The sequence below is a fragment of the Andrena cerasifolii genome, chromosome 2 (genome assembly GCF_050908995.1).
Source record: "Andrena cerasifolii isolate SP2316 chromosome 2, iyAndCera1_principal, whole genome shotgun sequence".
NCBI lineage: Eukaryota > Metazoa > Arthropoda > Insecta > Hymenoptera > Andrenidae > Andrena > Andrena cerasifolii.
In genome coordinates this window covers 26035541-26062032 of record NC_135119.1, presented here as the reverse complement: position 1 = coordinate 26062032, position 26492 = coordinate 26035541, and the positions used below count along the sequence as shown (strand labels likewise).

Here is a 26492-nt window from a genome sequence, read left to right as displayed (position 1 = left end):
TCAAATCACAAAAAAACACAAGACCCCAAGATCTTTAAATTCCACTACCACCCGAAGATCTAACCCAGACCTAACCCAGACCATCTGCACACTTGCGCGTACCCTCAAATTTACGCCCCCCTCCCCCGAAGTTTAATCGCTACAGTGTCCTACACCCCTCCACGCCCCCTCCGCCTTCCGCGTGAAATGGGAATAGTCGCGTTCTGTAAATACCAGTCTTCTAGTCGCTTTGTCGTAGACCTAATTGCCGTGGTCCCGCTGGTACCCAGCATCGGCTCGCAGCGCGGCCTGCGATCCTCTCTGTCCTAATTCGTACGCTCAATTATCCCCATTGTTCCCGCGATCGGGCGCGAACGCGATCGATATACAACGGGCGTTTTCGTTTGTTTGCCAACCTACGGCCGGCCACAAAGCGCGGTAGAGACGGCTACGTGCCTGGAATCGAGCCTGTAATCGCCGGCATAGATCATTGGCCCCCGCTGCCAACGAACAAATAGAAACAGTTACTACCCGGTGTTAATCATTTCCACCGTCTGAATGGCGCACCAAGTGCTTGGTCGGCGCCCTAGACGTTGTTAAACGGCCGCTCTGCGAAAAGGGTCGAGTCAATTCAGGGGCCTGGCCTGAGAAAAATGAACGACGTTCGGCTGGAGGTTGATTTCGATTGAGATCAGGATGAGAGTTTACTTCGAGGCGGGGTAATGCGAGGCTGCTCTGCGTGTAATAGGGTGGCTCTTGTTTTCCACCTGCGATTCCTTTGCTCTCACCCTCTAATATCGTTCTATCTCATAAAAAATAGTCCCTGGAAATGATTATTGCAATCGGACAACAGGTAAGAGTGCCAACCAGGCCTCAAAGTTTAGAATTCATCAATGGTTTGAATTTAAAGAATTTTCTCAAAAATGGTAGGCCCTATCGAAATTTTGTTCAAATAATATTAAAAGAGCATTCAATTTTCTACAATCATTGTATATATAATTTTCTCGTGCTTCTAACCGTTTTTTAGATAATAGCGTTTGAATGTAGAGGGCGCACTTCGCCCACCTCACGGTGTGACGTATTGTGCGCGCGGCGCGGATTTCTCTATATTCAAACGTTATTATCTAAAAAATGGTTGGAAGCACGAGAAAGTTATATATACAGTAATTGTAGAAAATTGAATGCTCTTTTAATATTATTTGAACAAAATTTCGATAGGGCTTACCATTTTTGAGAAATTCTTTAAATCCGAACCATTGATGAATTTCAAACTTTAAGGCCTGGTTGGCACCCTTTCCTGTTGTCCTGTGGTTCCTATTGCAAAAGTTTCAGTAAACTTTTTCAGAGACTATTTTTTATATCGAATGGCATCGTTCCAGGGGGTGGGAGTAAAGAAATACAACAAATTTCCGCTTGGCCCCTGCGAGTACCGCGGTGCTGGGCGACGCAGCGTCAACTTTCGGCAATTTCTACAAGGCCAATTTTAAAATGCCCATATTTTTTACAATTAGACCATGAAGGGGAAGGATAGAACTATATTCTGTTTTTTTCAGATTTTTAAAATCGCGCCCGTTGTGAAAAACTGCATTTATTTAAAATAATTGCACAAAAATGGTTAAAAAAAATTGTTTCTGAAACTGAAATAATTTTTTCTCAAAACTTCAATGTCTTTTCTACAAATCGCCGTAAACCTCATCTCCATCCGTTTACTACTTCCATAGTTATAATTTATTGAAAAAAAGTTAGCGCTTACCTTCAAACAGCTGTAGAATCGACATTTCTCAAAATTGTCAAAAATCCTTCGAGGTATGTTTATATATCCCTAAAGACTACGACATATTCAAATTTCAGCCACATCCGAAATGTTACTCCAAAAAGTGTCCGATTTCGCGTGGAAAGTCCCAGTATCAAAGTGTCAATTCTTTCGTTTCCTCTCGCCCGTTCTCGGGTTCTCAATAACAATTGAAAATAACGTTGAACGTGAAGTGCGCTTATATTTATTTATACTAAACCTAACCCAGCAGTAACCGAAATTATAACACCGAAGCAAGAAATTAAAAAAAAAATATTTTTTTGCAAATATCTCGGAAACTAAGACCGAGCGACGGTAACATGTATAGGAAAAAGTTGTTCAGAATCGTGTCCCCGACAACATATCCAAATTTCATCAAAATCGGTGAGGAATCGCCAAAGTAAATAATTACCGAATCATGAAAAGGAATACCTGCGCCAAAAAATCTCCCTGCGTTACCGCGGAACATGCGACCATTCCTCGTTTAGTCACAAAATGCGTTCAGTTTCGGGGAACGACGGAACGTTTCGTCGAACGAGGACGAGTGACGGGGGAACAAGCAAAAAAAAAAAAAGAAAAAAATACACACGCGGCAAACAAAAAAATAGAAGGGCAGGAAATTCCACGATGGACTAACTGGGCACTCGGCCTCGGCGCTCGTTTGAAATTTAAACTCGAGCGTGGCGATACGACTGGAACGAGACGCGAGAGACGCGTATAAAGGCAGCTGATGTCGAAATGAAAAATATTAATTACAAAATTTAATACGTTAGCTTGCGCAGAGCAACGACTCCCCCCTCTCTACCCCTATTTCTCCCATCTCCCTCGATTTTTCCATGGGAAATATTCAGCGACGCCGAAGAACCTATACTATTTCCACTCGACGTGCTGCGTTGGATTTCGCGTTACTGCGAAATGTTATGGAATGGACTTTTATGGCCGTGTTCGTTGCGAGAGGACGTTTCTGAAATATTTGCACTCATGCTGTAGAGTTACGTGCGGATTGTGATAATATTATCTTGGTGGATTACTTGGATTGGAGTGCTTAGTCGAATCCTGGACGATGTTCGTATTTATGGGATCGATTGAAGTGGGTATCGATGGAAGATTGATAGCGCTGGTGTTTGACTTTGTTAGGGAGCTGTGGCTCCATTTTATAGATACGAATATGCATAATATTGCGAGAGATATGGAGATGTTTTTTTAGAAAATTCTGACGCGTAGACAGGCTGGTGGTTCTTCGTGTTAATTGAAGACGAAAAAGAAATGTAGGAGATCGCTGGTAGTGTTGAAAATTAGGCAGTCTAGTGACGGGATATATTTTACCAAAGATTGGTTCGAAATTCAGTAATGCGAGAACTTGAGCATGCATTGAAATTAATCAACTGTGGTAAGAAAGGATTATTGTATGTTCGGTTACTACTTAGTAATCATTAATATTTTTATATTCAGCACAAGTTTTCCTGTTTTCTATAGCTCGTATGTTTAAACGATGTAGGGTGGAGTCGTAATTGTGGTTAGAAAAGTTTTCGAAGGAAGGAATGACCATATGAGGTGTTAATCGTTGACTCGTACTACTTAAGAATCTTACTTCTTACTCGCACCGCCTGAATTCCACTTCAGTTTCTTAGCAACTCTAATGCTGTATCTCTTACAGGATTTTTTCCCAAAAATTACACGTAACGAAAGTGTACTTTCGTTAAACTGAATCTTGCCGCGCTTCTCATGCTCCGCGCGCCATTTAATGGACGACCGCGAGATAGAAGGGGAGAGATGGGGATTACGTAATAGAGCACATGTGCAAGGCATATAAAAATAATATTACAACTCGATTAGGGTAAATAGAGAAGTGATAGTTGTAAACTGTAATTGTCGTTTCCTTGTTTACAGGTAAGAATGTAAATAATGTAAATAATTGTTGTAAAGAGCGAAATAAATTTTAACACCTTGTTTACAGAGAAACATATTTCAGTTTATTTATTCATCACTATCAGTAATAATTATAAGAGGCTTATATACTTATCCTAGAACATTAAATATTATTCTAGAAACCACAGAAGAGAAATGCTAGAAAATTTGAGAAGCAGGTACATTTCAGACTCGAAGCCAAACTACTTGAAGACTAATTTGAACAAACATTTCGATACACCTGATAACTGGTAATTGAGAAACTTAACAAAACCCTGAAATGCAAGAACAGAAGTACCTACATATTATCCTAAACATATATCAGAAAACTGAAACACAAATAAACGCGAGCAAAATTGGCAAACCTTTCGACGCGCCTATCTCCGGCAAGCTGAGAACGAAATGGAAATGGGAGAAAGAGAGTGTCGAAATGAATTCATAAACGCCCACGCGTATTCATAAAATCTGAAACAACGAGATCCACGTTCACTTCAAAGGCGATGCCCGTGCCTTTTACATCTTGCTCCGGTGTCTCAGCAGCGGAGGCCAATACTCGTCGCGTTTCTTCGCCTATCCGAGGCGAGGAAGCTGGTCCTCCGTGGAAACGTAATAAAGTACCTGTGCATCTGTCGTGGAGGCCCGCTCGTCGCCGCAATTTCGCGTTCTCCCGCGTCTCGGCCTAAGTAAATACTTGGCGAGCAGGCAAGATTGCGCGTCGCTTTCCCTCCGCGGACGTTTTGCATGTGTCCGTGGTGAAATTAAGGCTGCTCCGTGCGCGCCGTTCCCGTCTAGAAACCCTCGATCCATTTCTTCGGTGCCTAAGAATTAGTGGATTAATCGTGTGAAGGATGTTGGGTCAAAATTGACCCAGCCTGTTGTTCCTTATTAGCATTATTTCTTTTCAGGAAATGAGAATTTTTTATCCCATCGAGATCAAAGTGTAGTATAGAGGAATATGGGTAAAGGGTATTTAAAAAAAGGTTGGTCATGATTTGGGAGCTTATTTCATTCTTGGGTGACGAAGAAAGCTTTTCATCCCCCTTCGTTCTACTCGAGGGATAATATATTAATCGTGTAACATAGCCGCTACTGTAGAGACTTGCGCTGTAATAGACAGAACCCTTTCGTGTCTCCAGCATTAAATACAGTGACTCGCATTAATATTCGGACACTTTTTAAAATCGCATAAGTTTTTCAGAATTTGTCCAAACAACTTGAGTTTTTTTTAGAAGCTAGAAGGATTAGTTTGCTAACTGACGCGTTTCGTCGTTTTGAAAAAAATTTAAGTAAATTTAAGTAAGTTATATACGTGCCTAAAATTTCTTAAAAATCGGTTAACGTTGCTCTGAGCTATAAACGCTTAAATATCACAGAATAAGGTGGGAAATGGCTGATTTCCGGAGCAAACTAATCCTTCTAGCTTCTCAAAAAAACTCAAGTTGTTTGGACGAATTCTAAAAAAGTTATGCGATTTTAAAAAGTGTCCGAATATTAATGCGAGCCACTGTATCTTTTAAGCTACTAATCATCTGCATCTAAATAAAATCATACACCACTGATATTACAATTTTAAGCTGTATCTCTCTGCAAAAGTTCGTTCGAATATCCATTATCCATACGTTTCTTCTCCATTCTTTAAAAGCGTTCCCAACGTAACTGGCCAACCATTTTATTGTTTTTAATAACACAAAATGGGCGTACGATAATACACCCTTAAAAAGCTTCAATTTCTGCTTCTGTTCGTTGGAATCCACGCAGTAAACGTTCACTGCGGGACAGACGAAGATAGTATCTAGCGATTTCGGCAATCCTGCCCGTTAAATTGCGCACAGCCGAGTCAGGCACCGGCAGCGTTGTAATTTCCCCAGTAATTTGCAACTAACTCCGCGAAATGGCCGTCAGCAGTAAGGGTGGCTCCCTTCGAATTGGAAATAACGAGTGGCCGAACTTAGGCGATCTTTTCCATGCCGTGAATCCGTATTTACCGAAAGTTCCTTAACGAACGTGACTGAAAACAGAATGGCTGCCAGCTTCGGTCCTCGCTAGACTCACTGAATCTTCCTAGAAGCTTAACGAGCTTTCCGATGGTTTCTATTACCAATTTCATCGATCAGTTTCAGATTTTCACAGAAATTTTCGTTTTACAAGGGGACACCATGTGATAGACATCGATTTTGATGAGCCTTGGCACGATGGATCTATGTCGAAAATAAGTAAATAGGTGTCCGAGCGTTTTTGCCAATGGGCCTTAATAATAGAGATATTTACATGGAAATTATTAAAAATTTCATAGTAGCCATGGGAATTAGGGGGTAAAAACCCCATAACTACCCTGGCGCCCGCGGGGAATTCCCTTCTGGAGCCGTCGGGGTGCCTTTTGATGATATCTCCACGTTAAAATTTTTATTTTTATAAATTATTTGTTTCATAAATTTTTTTTAATAATATCGACGTTAAATAATTGAAATAGACCAAAAAATAATGGTAGAATATTTTTTACTTACCTGGTACGCGACTAGTAGGTCCTTGCTTACAACCACACGATTCGCTGTCGCGGACGCTACTAAAGTGGGCGACAGGGTGGCGTGATCAACTCACACGAAAATAATAATTTAAAGTACAACGCTCTTTTTATTTTAAAGATAGAGCCGTCGGAACAACTTACCCCCGGAACTTTTAGCCCCGGTCTCCCCTACTTCCAAATTTCGAAGCGCCAAGTGGATATAATCTTATATAGTAACACTATATTTTCAAAGAGAGCTTTTAAATTAGGGTTTTGTATAATAATTTCAGATGTTGAAAGACCTCGTGGATACAATAACATTGGCACTCTATTATACCGTATGCTAAAAGGATTACCCGTAAATAAATAAATAAATAAATTTCCAAAGGAAGCTTCCAATGTGACAAAAAATAGAAAAAAGTGACAATCTGATGCTTCTACTGATTTTATTAAGATTTGTGAAACAGGTGCATCATTTGGAGCAATACCTGCTCCTTCGTCCGCCACGTGCTCGTTCAGCGGCACGTTTGAGGCAGAATATACCGCTCCCCTGATAAATTTGTGTAAGACATCGATAAAGGATCGCTTTTGCGCAAAAAGGGTTCAATTATGGCGGAAGAATCGATTAATTGAGCACGCCCGTCAGCCGAGATTACGGCTTAACTCTTTCTCATCGGATAATACTCCGTCTTCCCTCCAATCTGTACGGTGTACATTGTTCTATCGTCCTGGCAGGGTATCCATCAAGCACTTCTCTGTACAGGATGTCTCCAAAAAAAAAGGGGGATCAGGTTGAAGTCTAATACAAAAGGGGATGCCTGACTAAAGTGTTGCAGTGACAGTGCATTGAGAAATGCTGCCTTAGGAAGATATTATTCCTGAAATTAGGCAGGAGGAAAATTGGAGGAAAAATAACGTACCAGTTTTCAGTAGGTACTGGTATAGAGAAAATATTGCACGGTTCTTCGTTAGGTGTTCACTGCAATCAATTAACTATGAACATTGTGTATAGCACAATGGATTTTGGATTGTGGGTGATGCAATAAATATTTCCATTAGAATAAATTAAACAGAAACAGCAAAGGACCAAACAGAATTGATGTGAAGATATTAACCGATATTAAGTAACGACACTGCATTTGCTGGAGCAGACAACTAAGTATATAAAAAATTCAAAGCCTGGAGCGTACGTAGGGTAGACCGGGGGCGGTAGTAACACTTTGGCTTTGGAATACGCTTACGCAAAGACTATTACAGTTACCACAACAGTTTTTTACGAAAATGTTACTTACTTATCTGACATTATTTGAGCCACAACAGTTTCGCTGTATGTCGAGTAATATTCCGGTTATTAATAAAAAATGAGAAGCGGAGAAAGTGTTAAAATCGTCCCTGACAACGGGTCAGTTGTAACACTGCATGGAGTCGATAGTAGCACAAATTTAACTTTACAAAATTAAAATATTGATTGATTTTAATTATAATAATAAATGAAGAAAGTAAAATTTATAAGCAATTAGCCTATCCGTTACCCGGTTGCACCCGGGAATTATTTATAATGTTTGAAAAATAAAAAAGCCTAACATGCTAAAAACGAGAAACTACCCCTTTCAAACTAAAATAAATTCCACAGACACAGGGTCGTAAACTTTCACCTCCACTCCAATATTCAAAGTAGGTACAACAGCCCGACCTCTCTACGCTCTAAATATTTAACAAACATTTCTAATCCCATATTTCTAATTCCAGCCATAAATAATCTTCTTCCGATCGACTTTTCCAATCTCTCGCCACTGTGACCCACATCCACTCCACGCAGGATCATTACTCCGTGTTTTCATGGGTCTTCAGCAGCCTGGTCCATCGTTTTCTGCTTCTTCCGCGCCCCTCCATCCTTCCTCCTAACTCCTGGTGAAATCTTTCAAGCTTTTATGGCTCTATCAAGCTTCCACGTCCCCGAGGAGACGATTGGGTAATATCCAGCCGTAGACGTCTCCATCTTCCCGTAATTACGAATCGCATTACGCAAGACGATCGTCGTGCCGCGTAACCGCGACTTTCAGCCATAATTTCGCCCTGTCCCAGCGTTGGAATCACCGACCACGCACCGCACCGCAACAGCCTCTAATTCATCAGGGGCGATGAAGAGATCGCGAGGAAAAAGAAAACAGACGAATGACGAACGGTAATGCGGTTTCGTCGTCTCCGCGGACGTGTTCGAGCGTCGCGTTATCGACGGGACGTCGTGGTTAGCGCTGACTATCGATCGCCCCCGCCGGGATGAACAATTTCCCCGGCCATCGTATCCGTGTTTGTTATTTATTCAGAGCTGAACCCTGCTTAAGCTTCCGCTCTTCTTGTGCTCCACTTGTCCATTAAATTTATCCACCAAACTTCCTTTAAGGTTATCTAGGCTGTTCTAATTCCTCTGTGGAGTGACTGGAACTCTTCGTTTGCCCCTTTAAAGTCGCACTATTTGAGCACCTAAGCTCCTCTTCTTTATTTTCGTGCGGAATTGTGGAGGTTGTTCGTGATTGTTGGAAATGGTGTTTCGACGCCAGGATATTCAATATTTTACCAGAATTTATCAGAATTGCGTGGCAAAGGGACTCAGAGAGATACGACTGGTGATATACCGCGGCCATATTCAAATTTGGACACGAATCGCGCCACCTCTCCCCCTCGGCGAGACAGGAAAATCTCGTAAGGCGACTGGGAGAAGTTTCCTCGCGCGGATATATTCGTCCCAGTAGGGCGATTCGCTCGTTACGAGGGGTTCTGTTTTTTTTGCAGCTTGCTCCACTTCGTATTTGATAGTCGAGTGCGGTGAAAACCTCTTCGGCAGATTTCCTCTTGAGGATGTATCGGACGTACAATATTAGAGGAAAGTGTATGAAATTTTAAATACTTACGTTTTGCGCATGGTAAATCTAGATGTAAGGAACTCGAACGACAGTTGGAGTCTTATTTTTACTCCTAGAAAGGTATTTTTCACTTTACAAATGCTTCTTCAAGCATTATTTGCAAAACTTGGCCGTGAAAATTCCCTGAATTCGCAATTTTCTCAAGTTATAATTTATTTCTTTCAAAGGGTGCAGTGAAAAGAATCGAAACTCGGCAGATATTTTAAGCTATCCATATAGTTCATGTACGAAAAAATTGAAAACGTAAAAGTATTCTAACCCCTTAAGGAGTTATGCCTACCTGCATGGTCTGAAAACTCAAGTACTTTCGGGATTTTTTTTTTTAAATTTGCAGAAGTTTTTAAATAAACGGTTGTATATTCGAAAGTATATATTTTAAAGTTCTTGTAGTTTTTTTTTGCAATGCGATATGTAAATAAATAATGGAATTATAAGCGATCTTCCGGCAGCGTTTTTTTTTTATTACGGTGACCACTGTAGGTTTGACCTGGTTCAACAGAAATAAAACATTCGACCAAATTTAGTTAGTATATTAGGTTATCTTGTCCTTAATCGTGGCTTTTTCGTTTCCGTCGCGTAGTTTTTATTTTACAGATGAAAAATGATGAAACATGAGCGCGATTCTGTAGTGAAAATCGATACTTTTGCTATGCGAAGCCGCTATTTTGTAGCAAATTAATATGTTGGGATAATGAACGATCAAGGACAAGATAATCCAATATACTAACTAAATTCCCGCGAATTCTTTATTTCAGATGAACTAGGTTAGAATTAGAGTGGTCACCGCAAACTACTGAAAAAAACATCGCTGAAAGGAGATCGCTGATATTTTTTTTATTTATTTATATTTTCCATCGAAAAAATTACCACAAGTACTTTCACATGTACCCTCTCGAATACATACAAGTTTATTTAAAAACCTCTTCAAGTTTGTTAAAAAAAAATCCCGAAAATACTTGTGTTTTCGGACCTTGCAGGTAGTCACAACCCCTTAAACACGAGAAGATCTTATCTCAACACCTTGCCTCTTCTGTAACAATTCTCTCGTCCCAAAATCCAACGAACTCGACACACCAATTACAATCATCCCCTAACCACTAAAGCAAGCATTCCAAGCAATACCGAGACCTGCATTGCGCCTGCGCAAACAAAAAACACCGTCCCACTGCCGGTTATTTCTGTAAGTAGACGCTCCACCTAATATCTAATTATTGCTATCCAGCCACCAAAGTCCTCTCGCAGCCTCGATTGCCCCCATCCCTGCCCACAAGCCTCACCATTGCGCGGGTACACCCACCCTTCCGTTGCAACGATCCGTGCAGCAGTGATGCTCGAACTCAGCGCTACCGGCGAAAGTTTCTCGCTGCGAAAGTTGGAATCCCGCGGGAAAAGGGTCGCGATAAATCGCGAAAGATATACGGAATAACTTCTTATTGCGAGCTGGCCGAGCCAGCATAAATCTCGCCCCCGCTCCCTTGTCATCGCTAATTCGGGCCACGAGCGACGCCGTCCACGTTCAAACGGAAGCTCCGGTCGAATCTCCGCCCGCACCCCTCTGTTTTACGGTTATCGATAGGCGACAGGCGAAAAAGTTTTAATGAAACGCCGGGGCGTAAAGTCTCGCCGCGTAATTCCGACGCGTGCAGTCGCGGCGATCTTTCACCACCACCACCCCGTCGCGCTAAGAACCGCGGGGATTACGTCGCTGTCGCTTATGAAACGTCCAATCGATCGTCGGGACGAGCAGCGAGGCGTTTCGATAGCTGGGGATGACGGGGGTGGCGGTTGCCTTCGACGGGGCGAGGAGCTGTGTGACGTAAATCCTTCATTCCTGTTTCATTTGCCTGCTGAAGACGCGCGCTAGTTGGCGATACGTGTGCCGCGGAGCAGTGCAATGTGGGCGTAGGGGGTTGCGATTTGTTATTGTGTAATTTAAGCGGTGGATGCTGTCACTTTTGGGATGGAGTTAAGTGACTGTTCAAGGTTACGTAGGCTGGACCTAGTTAGCCAGTTAGCTGCTGTTTGAGACTGTACTGGATTGATGAAATAAAAGTACTTAGATCGATTTCAGCGAGAATATCCGTAGAGTTTATTTCCATCCTTTGGGATTTGCCGGTTTCGAATTAACGACAGACTGAGAAGACAGTAGACAGGTGGTGAGGCCGAGAGAGGAGAGAGCGCGGGGTAGAGGTAGGACGGAGACGAACATAACGGAGATCAGGGGAGAGGGAATTCAAGGCACAAAGATCGACACCGCGAGAGAATAAGAGACTAACAAGGGAACACCGCGAACCCGGACTCACCGATTGGAACGCAACTTTGTCGGTTTTTAGAGTGATTCAAAACAAGAACAACGGTGTCTTTCATTTCAGCCCTGTCGCCCTTTAAGGGGGTGAAAACTAACCTCAAAGTCAAATTGCCACTTCCACTTTTTCGCGTATAACTCTGAAAGTACTGCAGGGATGTTAGGTGATCAGGGCAGGAGTAAACTGCACACTCGTGGAAAAGTAAAAAAGGCTTATTTATTGTAAAGAATAGGTTCAGGCGATGATGCCTCTCGTTCGACGGACTCTGCAGGACTGACTTCATCCATTCTTATCTTGCGCTCCCCGAGATTCACACTTACAACACACACACTCTTGACACGCACTCGGATCACCCAAACTCTCCGCATGCATTCGACGAAACCATTCAAACCTCACACCCCTGACGCATTCGATACTCTAAAGCCGCGTATTCACCTGCGTATTCGCTCCGAATGTGCATTCGGCGCGCACCGATTTTTTGCTCGCCCGGTATTCGGCGCGCGTTCGGGGCGCGGCGCGCATTCGGGCCGATCCGCTTGCTGGCGGTCCATCAAAGCGCGCATTCGGGCCCGAACAATACCACGAAATGGACGCCGCAAATTTCACTCAACCCCGAACGCGCGCCGAACACCGGACGAGCAAAAAATCGGTGCGCGCCGAATGCACATTCGGGGCGAATGCGCAGGTGAATACGCGGCTTAATATAAACATCCCCTCTCGATCCCAATCGCTCTGGCCCAAACATACTTTGTCAATCAAACGGTCTTCGCACTCCCACAGTACAACAGACAGAAAGAAATGTTTAAAAAAAAAAGTTTAATGGCGCAATAAGTGCTACAAACTTCCATTAACAAAATTTTTAAAAGAGTTAAAAAAAAATATATAACTGACGAAGAAAACTCTTTCCAAAATATTCTTTGAAATAGAAAGCAAAATCGTCGCTATATGAAAAATATTCGCGGGGCGAGCAGCTTTTTACAATTAAACTCCCAGCAAAGGTGAGAATTTCCTGACCCCCGGAGCAACGAGTTAACAAAAATTGCGAGAAAATCGCCGATTAACGCACGGGCGGGGGGAGTTAACGAAGCGGAAAAGTGTCGGAAGAGAAAGCTGCGGGACATTTTTCAATTTAATATCCTTTATCAAACGGCCAGGAGGTGCGCAGGAGCGGAAAATCGATCACTCGCTCGTACGCGCGTATTATCAAACAGAAATCTGGTCGTCGCGTGCCTTTCACGGGCTTCCACTTTTCTGGGGAAAAGCCGTAATGGAGTTTCGGCGTTCCCCGCCATTGTTTTGCAGTTTTATAAGCCGATGGGAGTGCCGGGAACGTTCCCCGCGCGAGGGAGAGCGATTTTACAGGGGGCCCGTGATATTTCCCGGCGAAATTTCGGCGCTCGGTTATTTGCTGTTCCTAAAAACGCTCCTCCGCTTCTCCTTAGGCGATCTTTTCTTGCCCTCCGAGTGATCGAACTTGGTGCAAATCTGTCTGGTGCTTTCCAACACCTATCTTCGATGATGAAAATAGTGGGAGAATAAATTGAGAATCAATACTGTTTATCTCTGAATTACGATATTAAAAATGTTCAGATGCACAGGGTTCTGAGTTTTGGGGGTATTCTGGTCTGACGGGCAAAAAGAAAATAGACTTTTTTTTTGCATTTTCTACAGGTACATTACATGGGTTAATACGTGTGCAAAAGGATTTTTTCCAGTTCGTATTATTTGCAGAGCTACAGGGTGCAGAATGGCGCGCTCACTGAGCGGGACGGGCGACGCATAACAGTTTTGTTCCTGCAAGTGTTTTTCGGCAAAGTTTCGGCGGACTGTTCTTTCTGGGGGTGATGGGGGTGGGGTGCATTTCTGTGTCTTTTAAAACACAAAAATCGACCATTTGGTTACAAAGAGACCGTTATTATCCTAGCTCACCTTTCTGTCTAAATTGTACGCAAAACTTTAAACGCGTTTTTCTCGGAACCATGTTTTTCGAACCTGTGACCATGATATTTCAAGATCGGCTGGACCAACTCAGTCCAAGTTTTGCATAGATTATCAGCACGTATGTGGCTATCGTCCCTACCAGAATTATGATAAAATATTTTGTTTTTAAACTTTCACAGACCATTAAAGTTTAACAATTGTGCGAAAATCGAAACTTAATTTTCAAACCGCCGCCATTTTCTTAATTTTCAATATTTTTTTATCATTCTGGTAGGGACGATAGCCACAGGCATACAGATAAAGAATCTCTTTTCATTTTTTGTTATAGATCACTATAGAAGGAGCCCGATCATGGGCACTGTGACACCATGTTTTTTTTCATCACTATTTTAAAGCAGTCAACTGCGTTTGATTTTAATTCTTTTCTATTTACAAAATTTGTAAAGATAGTTCAAACATCAGTAAACATGTAGCAATAAACTAAATAATAATAAAACTGATGGGTTCTTTGTAAAAAAATTCGGAAATAACGCGACGAGACGCCTCGTCAGACCAGAATACCCCCTTAAGGGACTGTTCTCGTCTAGTCATTTTGGGAAATTTATTTTGAAGAAACGAATAATGCTACAATATTAGCATTTTGTGTGCATGTTTACTAACACTTTACCTACTTGTAGAATTTTCTTCAACTGGCTATTGCCAATATTTTAAAAGTTACTATCATTCGCACATTTATTTAGTGTTTCTGAAATTTTGTCTGTGATAATAATCAAAGCTTTATTATTTCCTTATAAACCCCACTATTCCCCGACATACCAATACAGTTATTTGAAGCCGAATGTCAGACAGAGGACTCAAGCCTGAAATTACTCGCGATCAGATAAAGACTTGATCTCCGCTTCCTCTAACACCGAGGGGATTCGACTCTTTCGAGACAGCGGTATCCGCGAAATCGTTATAATTTAAATGACAGACGCGACGAACGTCGCATAATAGGCAAGCGATATTTATAGTCCCGGAGTGTGGCTTCGTTTGCCATTGCTCTCGGCGTTCCTCCCAGTGACGAACGAGACCTTCAGGAAACGTAGCCAGCTATTTGATTACCATCCCCATGATTGATTGCCTCGCCTAGATGAACGCGTTTCCCGTCGAGTTAACGTCGGATATATTATTTAAATGAATTATTAGCGACTCCAGACCACTCGGCGGTCCTTGAACCTCCTCTCTGTTTCCTGACTCCACTTTTCTCCCAAAACTAGCCACCTCCTCTTAAACACCTCGCGGTTATAATCGCACCCCCTGCTTCCTCACATTTCCCACCCCTTTATATTCAAAATCTCTAAAAAAAAAACTATATGTTTCCACTTTTCCTCTGAATTCCATTTCTGAAACTGTGAACGCCTCCGTAGTAGAGCTGTTCGAGTACTCGGAAAAAGCGAGCGGCTCGAAAGAACCGAGTAGCTCGAAGAAAAGCGAGAACTCGAATTTTTTCGGGCGGCTCAAATAGAGCCGAGAACTTGAATTTTTTCGAGCGGCTCAAATAGAGCCGAGAACTCGAATTTTTTCGAGCGGCTCAAATAGAGCCGAGAACTCGAATTTTTTCGAGCGGCTCAAATAGAGCCGAGAACTCGAATTTTTTCGAGCGGCTCAAATAGAGCCGAGAACTCGATTTTTTTCGAGCGGCTCGAAGAAAACTGAGCGGGCCGAAAGTACCGAGTCGGCCGAAAGTACCGAACACCTACCACTTTCCAAATCTACTTCTTTCTAAAACTGATCCTATATTTTTCTTTTCTGTATTTTTTTTTTTTTTTTTTTTGACATAGCGCCGCGTCCAGTTTACGAATTTTTCCCCAGTGTTTTATGGTTTCATCGGATTTCACGCCCGGTGTATCATCGTCCAAATATTTTCCCGTTGGGAACTCGAACGGCGCGCGCGCGCGCACGAACGCAGGGGGAAAAATCGCTGGGCAAATATTCGGACGCTTTTTTTATGATACGTTGACCGTGCACGCGAGCCCCCGTGTTGGTTCGACGATTTGGTCACCGAAATTGTTTACACGTGATCGATTTTCCGATCCGTGCAAACCCACCCTCCCCCTCCAATTGTTTCTGGAGTCACGCTGGGAAATTCATCGCGTTCGAATTTCCATGGATTTAAGTTTGCATAAGGGGTGTCTGTTTCTGTTTAACAATTTCGGGTTAGGTTTTGCAACCTGGCGCACCTGCAGTAGCTTTTCTGTTTTCAATGATACTTTCAGTTTATTCCATTGAATTTTAAGAAACCTAATCCCTTGTTACATTTCGCAATTAAAATTTCATTTGCTACGGGGTGTGCAATGCAGGGGAAGCTAAGAAAACATGCAAAACAATTGATAATTATATCTTTTATTCAAGTTTTTATGAATCAGTATGTAATTATAAGTTAATACTTTTCACATTTGGTACATAGTTCGAGCAACATTTAAATAAAAATTTGAAGTTATTAAACTTTTAAAAAAAATATGAAAAAACATCTTGCCCCTGCCACGGGGTGGGTGTGACGGGGTATCAAAAATGGGGTAAGACGGTTCCCCCAAATATTTCCTCAATCGATGTAAATATGAATTTCTTCTAAATTGTTTTCTTCCTACCCCTCGTACAAGAGTGGTGGTCCCATATCTTTTAAATATTCGACAAGTTCTTCCTCTTCTGTTTGCGAAAATACACTCTTAATTGCACCTAACCCAATGACCATTTCACTTCCCTGTTCGAATTTTTGGACATAACGTTCCAATGTTGTTTGTGGAAGGCAATATTCTCGAGCAGCTTTCTTGCACCTCATTTTGTTGCTTAAAACTTCATCTACAGATTTCTTCAGAACTTCTTTTGACCATTTTCCTCGTCTAGTTTTTTCTTATATGTTCTTACCATTTTCCAATCCGAATTAGAAGAAACGAAAATTCGACTGAAATTATAATAGAGAACGATGGCGTTGTTCACCCTCGAACAACCATAGTACAAGGACTCCATCTTGCCTCAAACTATCGCTTTCCAGAGACTGATGTTTTCTGTATATCAAATAAAAAAAATATTGAAATTTTTAATATTGTATAGTGGCGTGCAGAGGAATTCGGCCACCCTTTAAAATCGCATAACTTTTTTAAAATTAATCCAAACGACTTGAGTTTTTTTGAGAAGATAGAAGGATTAGTTTGCTAAGTGACGTGATTCGTCGTTTTGAAAAAAAATGCACGTGGTCGGAATAGCAAAAAAAAAATATAGAAAAAGTCGTTTTTTTTTAAATTTTTTTTTATGAGCCTGCAACGAAAATTAAAAAAAAACCGTTTGTAGATTTAAATAAGTTATATACCTATACTTAAATATCGCAGAATAAGATCGAAAATCGCTGATTTCGGGATTTTCGCTTCTCAAAAGAAAATTCAAGTGGTTTTGATTAATTTTAAAAAAGCTATGCGATTTTAAAGGGTGGCCGGATACTTTTGCACGTCCCACTGTACATTGAAATAAATAGAATAGAGATTGTAATGTAACAAAAATAATTGACTTACCGGTTTTAAATATATATTTATTATAACTCTTTTTAGTCCGCAAAATAAGATCCACGCAGCATGTGGACGATTTCACAGCCGTAAACCAAAGACGCGTGCTCCCCCACTCATTTTTATCAACGACCTAACTGTTACAATACAATCGCTTCCTTTTGGTACTTTAATAAACAATAGCGATAGCAAACATTTCAGGCTGCGACGTTCTGGTTCATCTTTCTGGAATCCTATTTCCTATGCTGACGCAGCAACATTCCCATGAAAAAGTCACGTAGCAAATAATTCAGTGGGTCTGTTATTATATAAAATTTATTTTGTGTCAACGCTGGGATTGCGTCTTAACAATGTATTACGGCTTGCAGCATTCTGGGAAAGTCCTTGTGGAGCGTATCTCTGTCAATTGTGTCTGATATTTAATAATTGAGGAGGTCATAATAGAAACGACCCTTGTCAAATCTCAGGAGGACCACCAATTTATGATTTAGTTCGATACAGTTCTTGTGCGATATTATTATAGATGACACTCACACCAGTATTTCGTAATGCGATGAATATTTAAAACAGAAAATTAAAATCTGTTGCACAAGTGTTAAAGATGCTAGAGTACCTATTCTCCTGGGAGACACCTAAACTTGACAAGGGCTATTTTAGGTATGAGCCCCTTAATTGTATTATTTTTAATTTTTATTCGAATCGGTATGTTCCGTATGCAAGAGTGTGTAATCGTGCTGCCAAGCTGCAGCTACCAACCAAAGCAATCGAAATGACAGAAAATTAGTTAAACACAGTACGAATCAAATAATTTTGTGACCTTTATTTTGTAAAAAATTACCACCCCATAGAGCAACTCTTACGTTATACAATTATTAAAATTACCAAGCCATAGTTCCATTTTAGGCTCACACTTATTTTGCATAAAACTTCCTAACCACCAATATTACGGCCAAATGGAAAAGCCGTATCGGATGTAAAGCTTAAAAATTTACAAAAAATGGTGCTCCTCATTCCAGCAGATTGTTTAAATTTTATGACAATTTAAATCGCGAGAATAGGATTTCTGAAGGTAAAGAGGGCTTCAATGTAGAGCGACTTGACTTTGATGTGGATGAAACTGAAACTGAAATTGCTGAATAATACCAACCCACAAATCTACAGAAAGTTTGGAATAACTATTAAATAAATAAAATTAAAATAAACAAAATACTCAGATCATTGTAAGTTGGTAGCTTTCTGCATAAAGCCCCAAAACAAAATTGTGGATTTTTTTGTTCGCATATATAAAAATATAGGGCTTGGACTTTTTATATAGTTTTAAAGCAACCTTTATTTTCCTAAAAAAAAAAAAAATTTTATCTGAAAAATTGTACAAAATGGCAGCGAACAAAATGGTTTCCCGGAAGATTGAAAACAAACTGGCCCACACCCCCTGGAAAGACTGGATCATCTGAGAAAGAAATACAAAAGACATATATATAAACTGGAATATATTACCTTCCACCTTGCGTAGGATTTTCTGAAAATTCAAATTATTTTGGAAATTATAGTAGTATGAACAACTAACTTTAATTTTTTTACATAAAAAATTGCACTGAAATGCTTGTAAAAAATCTAATAATTGAAGTATCAAAAAATCCTACGCTAGGTGGCAGATAATATATATTCCAGTTTATGTACCTTTTTTGTATTTCCTTCTCAGATGATCCAGCCATTCCCCCTGGTGGTGTCCCCCCTCAAGCCACCTGCTTCCTTAATAGTCACTCAATGCGTAGGTGTAGCACTAAAAAATTGATTTATTATTCCAAATCAAACAGCTTTTTTTCCTGTCTCCTTTCAACCTGCATGCCATTTTCGACCGTGATTTACGTTAAATAATTTACACTAACTAAACTCTTCCCGCTGAGCACATTACACCCCAGCAAGCTAACCCCCATCGAATTCAAAATTACACCCGCCTGGTCTCGGTGCACCATCCCTCGAAACGAGGCCGATATTTCGTTTCCTTGGGGTTCTCCGATCCCCAGGGGGGCCCAAGGCTCAAAAGACTACCCTCGGTCCTGCATACCGAAGGATTCCTAGAGACGTTCGACTGGACAGGCCGATTAATCCCAGTCCCCGTTGGTTTTGCTTGCTTTCAGTCGTCGGGTGGCCCTGGCAGAAGGGGCGAAGGCGGTGGTCCTAGCGCAGGCTGTTCCGTCCCGGTCGAGGTTACAAGACGCAGCGGAGATGGGGGAGAACCATGAGCAGCAGCCCCTTCGTTCGATCAACAACGATCACAGATCCTTTGTTAGGTTCATCAACAGCACGCAGCGCAACGTGACGCTCTACTGGATCGACTACCAAGGCCAAGCCATCAGCTACGGGATAATGACCCCCGGTGACACCAAGGACATCAACACGTTCGTCACCCACCCGTGGATCTTCGTTGACAACGAGTCGCGGGACAGGTAGGGAGCTTTGCAACAACGCAGCGTTGCCAGATGCGAGGGAAAAAGGGAAAAGTAGTATACTTAGTGAACTATTGATGTCATAACATGTGGGGTAAAGGACCCAATTACTGTCATCTTAAGCTATTTTACTTAAAATAACGAGTAAATAAACTATAGTATATAATCTATAGTATAGTATATAATCTATAGTTTATTTTCTACATACTATAGTTTATTTAATCTATACTAATCTATACTAATCTATAGATTATATACTATAGTATAGATTATACACTATAGTTTATTTACTCGTTATTTTAAGTAAAATTGTATACACTTAACCAATTACTGTCACCTTAAGCTATTTTACTTAAAATAACAAGTAAATAAACTATAATATATAATTTATAGTATAGATTATATACTATAGTATAGATTATACACTATAGTTTATTTACTCGTTATTTTAAGTAAAATAGTATACACCTAACCAATTACTGTCACCTTAAGCTATTTTACTTAAAATAACGAGTAAATAAACTATAGATTATATACTATAGTTTATTTACTCGTTATTTTAAGTAAAATAGCTTAAGATGACAGTAATTGGGTCCTTTACCCTACTGTAGACAAATGGAGATGTAGAGAGTCAGTGAGGGGAGACAGTAGACGTCACTCAAGTCACGTGATGCAAGTGAGGTAGGTCTACACCTAGCGGTAGGGGGAGTAATGTGACGTCATAGTATATCCCTCGGAGGGAATTTCTCCTGGCAACGCTGCAACAACGCCACCCTGTTTCTTTCCGTCCGACGGGGTGCGACCGAGGATCCATGCAACCATAGACGGTCGTTTGCTCCTTCATCCTCCCCATTCTCTTATTCGAACGGTCCCAGCAAGATCGCGGAGGCAAGCTGGTCCGACGATACCGCCTCGATTAGCGAGATTGAACTCCGTCGAGTGACGGAAGCTTCTTTCTGGACAATCGCCTGCGACAACTTGCCCCGAGGTCGGGAGGGAGCGTCGAAGGGAGAAAGAGTCGGGGCCTCCACGCGGACGCCGTTGGCGCCGGGGCACTTTGCCGCTTGACTTTCGGTTTACAAGGTAGTTCCAGCTGTTTTAGGGGTAGTTTTGCTGCGAGCGTGCACCGGGTACAGTAATTCTAAGTGCTGCAGGAGGGTAGGGACACTTAGGAAGTGGATGCTTTCAATCACTCAGTTGGGGTGTATTAGAACTTACAAGATTTTATTTTGAAACTGTACAGGTTTGTAGAGGGTCTCAATAGAAGTATCAGGCAATTTATCGCTCGTGCCCATTTTCGGTTCCTCGGGGTGAAAACGCGCTTTAAGGGGAGGTTCCGATCTAGAGCCCCAAAAAATAGGTGATATTTAGGAATTAATTAAAGGAAAACTACTATATATAATTTAACAGAACTTTTTGCATTGTATTAAGGATGTCTTAAATTATAGAAATATATTTTTTGTTTTATAATTAATCATAACATACGGCACTGGGGAGTCGTTAAAGTCAAGGCGTCAAAGAATTCATCCAAATCGGTGGGGCCTGTATCTTCAAAAGTTATTATCCGATTCGACTGAAACTTTTTTTACTCTGAAATATATATTTCTGGCTAGGGGGAAACCAGAAAAAATACAAAAACGACATTTTTTTTAGAAAATAACGGCACTTGAAGTTTGAAATTACTTTTCCCCTATATTTTTCGTCCTTTCAACGCCTTTGAAAAATATAAATTTTAAATTTTTGTATTTTTTGCTGGTATCCCCTCTAGCTAGAAGTATATTCTTCAAAATAAAAAAAGTTTCAGTCGAATCGGATAATAACTTTTGGAGATATAGGTCCCACCGTTTCGAGAAGACTGTTTCGAGAAAAACGCGTTTAAATGCCTATAACTTCGGGAATTTTACGAATTTCAACAAATCGTTTTAAACACGCATTCCTGGAAGGTTGAACATTCGAAAAATGAAATAAAAAAAAAATTGACTTATAGACTGGAACTCTACAACCCCGCACAGTTTAAAAAGAATCAGCGTGTTCGGGCAGCCGGACATCCCTTATTAGAAGTCCAGCAACTCTTTCTCCCTTCGAGACAAGGCGATCGAGGGATTACGGTACTTCCAGTAAGACGGGGCTCGAGCAATCGCCCTGTTTGTAATAGTATTTTATTAACGCCAAGATTGCTGTCGGCTCCGGTTAGGTTCGAGTGCCCCGCTCGCTTGGATTCGGTTAGCGCGTTGGATTCTGGTTCAGGATCGTAGGAGGACACGGTTTTCAGGTACGTGGTTAATCAGAAGGATGTCTTCTTCCCGGAGCCTTGGTTCGTCAAGTACCCCGGCCTCCGGCAAAGCGAGATGCCGCAGAGGAGCGAGAGGACGTGCGTGCACATCACGCTGCCCATTTACACGCTGCGCGCGCTGACGCTGAGGGCCACCAAGAGCCTCCTGACCCATCATCGGCAGGCGTACCAGCTCGAAATTCCCAGGAACCTTCAGAACGAGCTGGCGGAGATGCTGCTGGCGGAAGAGGTCGCCGACGGCGACGCGTTCAACTGTAAGACCATATGAGGTTGCAGAATTCTGGCGATAGTTTCACAATCATGGCGGTGCACAGTAGTTCGAGTATGCTACATGCTAGCTGGACAAAATTATTTGTTCGCGGTATTGGGTTTACATGGGGTTCAAATTGTTAGAAAGCAAACCTGACTCGTATCACAGTTTATTATTCCACTAAAAATATCAGTGAAATAAAAATATGACTAATTCAATAAAGGAAAAAGAACAAAACGACAGTATTGTACTTTAACTGTAATTATCAGTTATATCATTATCCTAACATTATGCCAATTCCTGTAATTTCTGAGTTTCGAAGCTTAAAACCTGGTTTTTGAAATCAGCTTTCTCTGCATCACTATTAAAATTAATCACAGTGTTTTACTACCGCTCCACGGCGTTCCGCGCGACAATGGTTGAATGTACGGAAAGTAGGGACTTTCTAGTTATTTTTTTAATCAAATGATCGATCTGCAAAAATTTGCAAAACTATGTTTTGTGAATTGTTTTCGAACGCGACGCTCGGCAGGAGAGATAGCACAGTTGTTATATTTCAGACTCTATACGCAAATGCCCCCCAAAAAGCTCAGCTTAATAATCCCAGAAATAATTGAGTTGTTAATAAATAATTCCACTGAAACTGCTCTGCAAAGAGAAGTTGCCAGCACCAGTCCGCTTGACGAAGATGAGATATCATCACATTCTACTGAATGTTCTTCGGATGATTCAAGTAGTGAATAAGTGTAGCGTGTACATATTGCAATTAAGAAGAAAGTAATAGTTATAAGGCACACTTGCTGTTATAGTTGAACTATAATACTGCCGTTTCGGTTTTTTTTCCTTTATTAAATTAGTTATATTTTTATTCTGTTAATATTTTTAGTAACATCGTAAACTGTGATATGAATCAGGTTTGTTTTCGAACAATTCGAAGCCCACATAAACCCAATACCGCGAAAAAATAATTAAGTCCAGCTAGCATGTAGAATACTCGAACCACTGTGCGGCGGTTGCTTGTAGGGCGCGTTAGCTCGCGAGGAAAGCGACGCGAACTAAAATCGCGCGTTTTACATTTGACCGTTGCCCGGGAACCGGGTGATTTTTCCCCAAATCGAGTCACGAATCCCCATTTCTACTTTACTAATGTATTATTTGGACTGAAACTCCTCCATACCCTTAAATAACCGACAACCGCCACTAACGAGCAGTAATAATAATTTTTCTGACTCTTTTATTTTTAATCTTTTCTACGATAGAAATTTAACATGTTCGCAAGACATTAAACCGTATTAATTAAACGAACTGAGTTTTATTTTTGCATGCTCGTTTCTTGTAAATCTACGATGCTGAGTCGACTTGACCCAAATTTACTGATTCGTGTAACTTCGTAAATTCCGTATAAGGGTCACGTCTGTGTGGAAGGAAGAATCGTGTGTTGGAAGCAGCTTTCGCACCAGCTTCCACGTGCAAATCGTGTTGATACCGTTCGAAGAGGTTGTGGGTGCAAGTTGCCTACCTCGTTCCAGTGGGGGAAGCTTCAGCAAGGTAAGAAGGGGATTTTCTAAGTAAAGAGGAGCTCCAAGGACTTGGCGGGGGGGTGTGTAAAAAGCTGGAAGGTCCAAGGGCGTCGCGTGGAACCCTCCAAAGGAATTCTAGAGGGGAATTCTATAATATAACAGGGAACACCTGGGCAAGTGGTCGAGAGGAGGTCCATTGATGTGGCATAGGAAATTTCAAGGCGATGCTGGCGAAGCTGAAGCCTGTAGTAGGGGTAGCTCTAGGACGTAGTGGGGCGGCGAGTCGCTGACCTCGAGCAGCCAACTCTTTCAGCCCTTGCAGGAACTTAGAAGCTACAGTAAACCCCCTTAGAACCACATCACTCGGGAACTTCATCCAAAAGAGCCCAGCTTGCGCCCATAAACCTCGAACGCTGTTACCTGCGCCAAAATATCGTCGCCAACCGCTTCCACTGCACCATTCTTTCTGCAACCAAAATGGCGGCGACGCCTCGAGTTACGTCGCTTTCCTCTCAAACCCGCGAGTTCCTACAACACACACACACGCGCGCGCGTGTAATCGTAGGAAAAGTGTAGAGCTTATCGGCGAGCACGAAATTCCTCGAGTGTTTTCTCTTCTTCGTCGGCAACAGAGAAATTGCAAGTGGGGAGGGATTAAAAGGTCGGCTCGGTCGCGCTCCTCTGTTTGCCTGAATTCTTCGCGTTCAACCCCACCGTTCTCGCTCCACCCTTAGGAACGGCTTCACCGTTGCGCGGTGTTGTTTCTGTTTACCCTGGGACATTCATTGTTCGACGGGCAGGCATTTGAACCGCGCTGCTCGGGGCACTCGGGCAGATCGAGCGCCGAAAAATCGATGCCCTCCACGCGATTTTTCAGCCAAGGCCCTCGAGGACTTTATCGTTGATCTTTCAAGCGAGCTTGAAATCACTCTGCCGATCGCACCACTTGGCTCGATTTTAGCAACGGCGGTTCCGGATCGACCTCGATGTTGATTATGCTGGGATGTTCTGATGATATATGTAGGAGAAAATTTCAGAGGTGATTCTAGATAGGAAAATAGTCGAAAGTATGGAATAAAGTTTTTTAATCCGGCGCTTCGTTTTTGATGAAAATTCAGTTTTCATTTTCGCGCGCTCCCCTTACCTCCGCGTGTCCCTGATTCGTCGAAAATAAAGCGAATTAAGGGGTCTCCCTACCTTGACGGACGAAAAATGATGCGAACTTTGGGAATTTTTTAAAACAAAACCATTAAATATATTTACTTCCAGCTTTGTGGTTTCGTGTGTCAGTATTTAGAGGATATGAAAAAAAAATTGTGTCCAAAAATAGTGGTTATATCCGGAGTTATTGTGCTTCGAATAGGGCGCCTTACAAAAGTAATGTGTGCATTGTTAGCATAAAATCAGCCGTTGTAATTGTCTGAAATAGAAAAGTAAAAAAATACTGTAACCTGTATGCGTGTGGCTATCGACGAACTAGGTTAAATAAGAAATACTGAAAGTTAAAAAAAAATGGCAGCGTCTAAAGCAGACATCGATTTCTGCAACAAAAAAAAATCGCTGGTTTTTTAAGTCGCAAAAGTCTAATTTTGCAAGAACCGAGTTTTAGTACCGGCGAGAATGGGACATCTACCGAAGATGTGTACCAAGTTTGAAGTAAATCGGGTGACTGTTTTTTCAGATATCAAGCTAACAAATTCGAAAAGCATTATTTTGAGAAAAACGCGTATAAAGTTTCAGGTACCGTATTTTTTCTCTAAAATGTTGCCTAAGTCTGTACAAATATATGCATGAAGTTTTTAATTAATATAATTTGAGGGTTCCTCTTAAAAAAATCCAAAATATCGCGCTCCTTTTCAGGCCGTCAAGGCAGGGAAACCTCTTAAAAACCAAAGTAAAATTCAAAGTGAATTTTATCGAAAACGGAGCGCCACGTCAGAAAGTTTTATTCCACATTTTCACTTATTTTTAATTTAGTATCACCTCTTAAATTTTCTGCCACCCGTGTGCCACATTCCCGGTGCATGCGAAGACGCCGATTTTCACTGGCGACTGTCTTCCCCCGCAGGTTACCAAAATCGCTTGTACTTCTACGCGTCACGGCTTCGCTGAGTAGTGTTTGGCGATGGCTCGAGCATTCCGAAGCGAACCCACGCGACCCCTCGACTCGACGCGCTACCAGGACGCCAGCGTTACTTTTTACAGGCGCGTATTTTCGTAACGACGTTTACAGATGCTGGCGATCGGCGACACGCTTACTCCTAAGAGCCCGTTTAACGATAAGGCGCACAGCGACGCTCTACGCGAGTTAGACGAACTGTATTTTTACTCGTGCCCCGAGTACACTGTCGGGACTATTAAAGCTAAGAGAAAAGTTACTACGATTGCTATTTTCAACCGTACACAGTGCCCCCTTCATCGATCCATCTCCACTACGTCGGTATCCCCCAGCTACGTACGATTCTTAAGCAACAGCGATGAGCATACTGTCCATAGAGACCCTACAGAGTCAGTGGTGAACGAATAAATTTATCGGTCGCATAAGTGGAACTTGAGCGTAAGTCACGTGCGGATATAGCTTCGTCCTATTCGTTTGGCACACTGACTGAACGCACATGGGCGTTCTCCGCACGGGCTTAACACCGCCACATCAAGGACCTCGAAAAAAGTTAATATCGCGGGAACGATAGAGTTTTCCGAGTGTTAAGCGTGACTGAGATGTTTACAAATATGGACTCGCGGCATACCCGCGCATTCCCGTGGTCAGAGTGGCAATATGGGGTGTGTTTACGTGGATGACTGCGTGGAGGGGGTGAGAGCGGCCTGCGGTCTTAGGGTAGGTCAGTGCGTGCGGGAGATAGAGTCGAGCCAGGGTAGCCAGAGAAGGCTATATTAAGAGACTCCAGGAGGCATTTGAAGGAGGGAGCAGGGAGGTGGTGTTACGAAAGGTAAACAGAGAATTATTTCTTATTCGGTTACCTTTCGAAAGAAATTGTTAATTGAGCTACGGGCGACAGCGACACTCATACAGATTAAGAATCTTTTCAAATTTGTTGTTTCAGATAAGGTGAATGTCCCAATTTCTGC

The 26492-nt window shown here is 41.8% G+C and overlaps 1 protein-coding gene across 1 annotated transcript in view; it reads left to right on the top strand.

The window, feature by feature from the left end:
- The window catches only part of LOC143378905 (von Hippel-Lindau disease tumor suppressor-like), a 109889-nt gene extending 86703 nt beyond the window's left edge, over positions 1–23186 (top strand). The window contains exons 3-4 of the mRNA XM_076831017.1: positions 19034–19342; positions 21615–23186. Of these exons, the coding sequence (XP_076687132.1) occupies positions 19034–19342; positions 21615–21903 (598 nt within the window). The 3' untranslated portion in view covers positions 21904–23186. The remainder of the gene's footprint in view (positions 1–19033; positions 19343–21614) is intronic.
- Positions 23187–26492: the final 3306 nt, after the last annotated feature.